The sequence below is a fragment of the Rattus norvegicus genome, chromosome 3 (genome assembly GCF_036323735.1).
Source record: "Rattus norvegicus strain BN/NHsdMcwi chromosome 3, GRCr8, whole genome shotgun sequence".
NCBI classification, from domain to species: domain Eukaryota; kingdom Metazoa; phylum Chordata; class Mammalia; order Rodentia; family Muridae; genus Rattus; species Rattus norvegicus.
This window is the reverse complement of record NC_086021.1, coordinates 94119903-94125904: the sequence shown is the minus strand read 5'-3', so window position 1 is coordinate 94125904 and position 6002 is coordinate 94119903. Positions and strand designations below refer to the sequence as shown.

The window sequence follows — 6002 nt, the reverse complement described above, 5'->3', positions numbered from 1 at the left end:
TTCTTTGCATAAAAGCCTTAGGGGAAGAGCTTCAGTGATATAGACACCAAATTTTCACTGACATGAAAAATTGCCAACTAGCATGCACTCACCATTGAACTGTTCAGCTAAGGTAGGTTACTGATTTTCAGCAATTAAAAGCATAGGCTAAATAAATTGACTTGTGGGAGGGTGGATAAAAACCATAGATGAACCAATTTCTTATTATTTATATTAGCAAAATCTGAAGAGTAATAAATAGATGAAAGTTTGTTCTCCAAAGTAGAAGACTTTGAATAAAACTGTTAGAATTATTCAAATGGCTATTAATTTATTTTAATCTAGGTTCACAAGCAACCCTTTGCTTGTCTGACCACCAAAAAATATATACATTAACTGAAGTTGTTGTTATTGTTCTCTATCGATGATTACTTTTTTACTAGGTATTACCTTATACTTAACAGTACATGATGACACAGCTTCACTTGTATACCATGTAAGCTACAAATAATGCTTATTAAGGTAAACTAATAAAAATGATGTTCAAGGAATATCTATCCCTATTTCCCACTCCCTATATTTCATTTATTGGTCCAAATTTAAGGATGAAAATCCATTATATATAAAAGACAAACACACAAACACACACACACACGAAGATTCATGTATCTTTAAATTTAAAAGATATATTTGACTTATAAATTTTATACAAGGCCAAGACATGTGTGTTAGTGTGTTAATTTACACATTATCCAATTTTAATATGTCTCCTGAGTGATCATATTCTATTATTTTATCTCTAGAACACTCTTTGGAGCAGACATAGACTGAAAATAAAGCATATTCTTAGTTAAAATCTGATCTGCTTCCTTGTTACTGAATGATAACAGGGTACATAGTATCAGAATAAAACAATTTTAATATTTACCAAACAGTGCCAGAGACTTCCATTGCATTTGAAATGAATATTCTTTAATCCAGTCATGAATTTGAAGAATCAGAATGCCTATATTTAATATTTTCTTCAATTGAATGCTTTGTTTTAAACATGAAAAAAGTCTAACATTTTATTGTATAGCCTAATTCTTGTATGATTTATATTTGTCCACAAACATTGAAAATGAATCAATCGCTTCTCGGCCTTTTGGCTAAGATCAAGTGAAAATGAATTAATAAATCAGTGGTTTTGCAAAGGGAAGATTGGTTTAAAATGTTAAAACATAAGATGTTATATTTTTCACAATGATGTGTGGCTTTTACACATAACAACTGAACTCTCAGACTATAAGATGTATTTTATTATGATCAATATCATAAAGGTCTACTTAAAGAGTAATGTGACTGGATAGATTTATTAGGGAAAAAACAGCCCAGAAAATTAATTGTTATTGTTTTCTTTTTCTTACATTTTTAGAGATAACTAATAATTCATCAAGCCCACTTTGAAATTATCTTTTAAATTATACATAAAAGAAGAATGGATAGGGGAAATTGCTCCTCTGTGAACAAATTTATTTTCTCAGGAATTACCAATAACCATGATACAAAAGTGGCCCTGTTCATCACATTCCTACTTGTTTATCTCATTGCACTTCTTGCCAATCTTGGAATGATAATTTTAATTAGAGCGGATGCTCAGCTTCACACACCCATGTACTTCTTTCTCACCAATCTCTCCTTCTGTGATTTCTGCTATTGTACAGCAATTGGACCCAAGATGCTGGTGGATCTCTTAGCTGACGATAAATCAATTCCCTTTGTTGGTTGTGCTTTGCAGTTCTTGACATTCTGTGTCTTTGCAGATTCTGAATGTCTGCTACTAGCAGTAATGGCCTTTGATAGATACCAGGCCATCAGCAATCCATTGCTCTACACAGTGAACATGTCCAACACGGTGTGTTCCATGCTCATGGTTGGGGTTTACCTGATTGCAACAACAGATGGTTTGATCCATACAACCTTGGCATTCCGTTTATGTTTCTGTGGTTCTAATGAGATCAACCACTTCTTTTGTGATTTACCTCCACTTTACATGCTCTCCTGCTCTGACATACAAGTCAATGAACTTGCCTTATTTACTGTTTTTGGTTTTATTGAACTAAGTACCATCTCAGGAGTTCTGATCTCTTATTGTTACATCATTTTATCAGTACTAAAGATCAGTTCTACTGAGGGGAGGTTCAAAGCTTTCTCTACCTGCACCTCCCATCTTACTGCAGTTGCCATTTTCCAAGGAACTGTACTCTTCATGTATTTTCGACCAAGTTCTTCATATTCTCTGGATCAAGACAAAATAACCTCATTGTTTTATACTCTTGTGATTCCCATGCTGAACCCTCTGATTTATAGCCTAAGGAACAAGGATGTGAAACAGGCCCTGCAAAAACTTAAAATGAAAATATGGTTCTAAAAATTTGTATAACACATGCTTATTCATTCACAAATATGTTTGCTATTTTCCGGAAAATTAAAATGATGCCTTAGAAGATGGCTGTGATTTTTAGTTTAAGATACTGAAATGTGCTTTTGTTGTAACACAAAAATAAAATAAATAAAATTGACCTCAAAATATGACATTTCAGTATAAGTCTAATACTATTACATAGAATTCATGACTAAAAATTTTCCTGATTATTTGACTACTTAACTATTTTTGTCATAGCTTTGAGTATTCTTTTTAATGAGCATTCACTATTTCATCTTACCTATTATATAACATTTTAAGGCAAATTTCATAGTTCATTTTGTAATAAATTTGTTTTCTTGTGGAAGCAACTCTTTTCAATTGAACCTCAAAAATTTATAACATACTTCAAAACAATCCTGAAATAGATAATATGCAAAATATCGTCAAGAGGAAATTACTTAAATTGAGTGTGCAGGAGAAAGTAACTAGGTAAGTAAAATTATGCATGTTGGAGAGATAAACACATTATAGATTGAAGCTGTGAGAACTAGAGAGGGATTGAGGTAAATAGGTCTATGGCATTGAGAAACCACAGAAGTCTTACCTGATTATCATGCTAAAATCAATGACACTGGTTCTGCCATTTCTGACACTCTCAGTGTCATATAGTAGTAGTGGCATCAGCAGATTTTTTGGGAGGCAGACTTTATAATGCATAAATATCTGCACCTAATTGTCTGATCATCTTTATTACTTGAAAACAGGACAATGTCCCTTATATAAAAGCTCTTGAGATATTAGAGTGGTTCTATTTCACTGTTATCCAGCTTCTCTCTGTGTGATAGAACTTCCCCCATCAAATATGTATCATTTCTCTAATACAGCTTTTCTGTTTCATCATTTCCATATGTTTCTCTAAATATAGGTTCTGTTTTATTTTTGTTTCTTCTGTTCTTATTTAATGTTACTCTTTCTTCACTTAAATCACTTCAAATTACCAAATTAACTTTTTTCTTTTCTTTAGTTTAGATCTAAGTTTTCTTTCCTGCAATTTAAAACTTTCATCATATTTTGGGAAAAGAATGCCAAAAAAAAATGGGACACAAGATAACAACATTTTTGTATATATTACATGCTGATAAAGTGATTGGAGGATGTATTATTAAACATGCATACACACAAACATGCACAGACAAATACATTTAGTATAATATATGAAATGACTGTGGACACTTATGCTTCAAATAATAATAAAGATATCAATTTGACTGGAAGAAATTAGCATATATTTCCATATTATTTTGCACCACAGTTTGTTCAATACTTTTAGAGCTTAAGTACTTTCCTGGAAGAAGGCATATAACATTGGGAGAGTCTAAGACAGAAGGACATTTTTCATTTTACATTGATCAAAGAAGCAAAATGCCATGTATTATTTCAGACTTTATAGGACAAAGTCTTAAATATTCCCCCATATCAATATTTTGCTATAAAAATAAAGGCCAAGAAGTGTTCTTTGTTTTCTCTTTGGAACATAAAATGGGGTAACAGGACACCAGGAAGAAAAACCCTATGAAAGATTCTTCATAGAATAAAGATAAAATAAAATGATAAATTAAAAGATAAAATGTGTTTTGAATGTGTACCTCTGGGAAATGTTTTTGCAATTAACCATTTATCTTTCCACAATAGACTCTGTCAATATGCTTTTGGTTTGTTCCTTCTATCTTGAAATTACAACCCTCAAAAAGATGCTATTAGGAGCTGAAGTTCTTGAGAAATGATTAAGTCATAAATGTTGAACCTTTAGAAATTGTGCTTTTCCTCACAACACATAGTTGGACCTCTACTTGACCTTTCTACTCTGTAAAGATAGTGGAATCCCTGTTTTCTGAACCAGATAGTAGGTTCTAACCATAACTGATTCTGGCACTGAATGGACCATAGACTAGTGACTTTTGGGCCATGATAAATATTTTATTGCTGAGTATAAAGTAACTAGTATTTCTTATTTTGTATGCTAACTCTAAATCTTAAATCAGTCACATAGCAGAAGGCATTATTTGAAATACATTGAAATATAAAGAAAAGCTTAACTTTTGCTAATTCTATGCAATTAACCTGTATTTACTTCTGTTGTAGTATTTAAAAAAATCAACTTGACCTCCATGTGTCCCCTCATTTTAGGTGAATTGCCTGTGAAGTAAATAAGTTGCTTAAAATGTTAATGCCACATTCAACAAGATGATCTGGTTTTCAGCATCATGTCTGTTAATTCACACATTTGAAACTCCAATTCATGAAGTTGTGACTGAAACATAAATTAAAAATAATAGTCTTTTGATTTCGCGTGTATTCATCGCCAGTTATTTAGAATAAATCATTCTTTCCTGTTCTCTAGTAACTGGGTATGAGTATTATTTTATTACTATGTAGTCAAAAACAATGTTACCAGGGCTAATGATATAACTATCCTTTTGTATGCTATCTTTTCCTTTATCCTTGCTTAAGGAATGACTAATCAAAAGAATAAACTGTTGTTCACAAGCTGTACTTCATCCTTTTTACATGTAAAATGATAAAGTATAAATTATTTATATATGTGCTACCTTCTGTCTTTTTGTATTTACTATCTGGAGACCCCACTGCAAGATTAAAAATATAAAAACAAAAAAGAATCCTAATAATATTCCACCTTATACATGAATCTATTGTTTTGTTACTTTTCATAAATGTATATGCATGCATGTTCTTATGGATATGGTGTACATGTGATTACAAGTGCATGTGGCCGAATGTTAAGGATATAAATTGCCATTCCCCATGATATATTAAGTAGAGTTTCTCACTGAACATGAGGCTCACTATCTTCATTATATCACTGCCCTTCTTTTACAGGAGATTCAGGCTCAACCTCTTCAGTTCTGAGATTATATGTTGGCAAGCACACATGTCTAATATTACATGCGACTAGGCTAGCTTTAGTCCTTAAACTTCCAGTTTAAGTCTCATACTCTGGTTATATTCAGCCTTCTACTTTTTCAATAATGTATTTTTCACTTTTGAGATGCAATTTATGATAGAATTATAAAATTTCTGCTCAACAGTGGCTCCAAGTAGCAGGTATCTCTAAATCCCATTTGACCTCTTAGTAAAGCTTTGATATTAAATTTTATCAAACTATTTTTGTTTACTAATTTATATGAAATATCATAAATGGTGCTAAATTAATATTTCATGAGTCAATGAATGTGATCTTTCATCAAACAGGATTTCTTTTGTCTTCTATCTTCTGACTTCTCTGGCAAATATTGAAATTATTTTCAAATCATTGTAAATCTGAACCCAGAGACTGGTTCAAGAATGTATGATGATGGGTAACCTGGCAAGATGAATTTGTTTGCTGAACTATGTACTTTGTAGGACCAAAATGTCTCAATCAATTTTCATTAGACATATTTTATTAAATGTGCTCTTTTAAATAGCATGGTCTATATTTCTGAAGACATTACCATAGAAATTAATATTAGTATCTAACATAGTAATCAAACATGCAAAAATAATGTCTAATTAATCATTATCTTCCTTATTTGGAAACACTTTATAGGAACAGAAG

General features: G+C 31.5%; 1 protein-coding gene across 1 annotated transcript; it reads left to right on the top strand.

The window, feature by feature from the left end:
- Positions 1–1456: 1456 nt before the first annotated feature.
- On the top strand, positions 1457–2389 carry Or5w8b (olfactory receptor family 5 subfamily W member 8B). Its single transcript, NM_001000654.1, has one exon. The coding sequence runs from the start codon at positions 1457–1459 to the stop codon at positions 2387–2389; it is 933 nt and encodes a 310-aa protein (NP_001000654.1).

Excerpts from the sequence above, each read along its gene's own strand:
- Or5w8b (NM_001000654.1), top strand. The coding sequence starts at position 1,457 with ATGGATAGGGGAAATTGCTCCTCTGTGAACAAATTTATTTTCTCAGGA.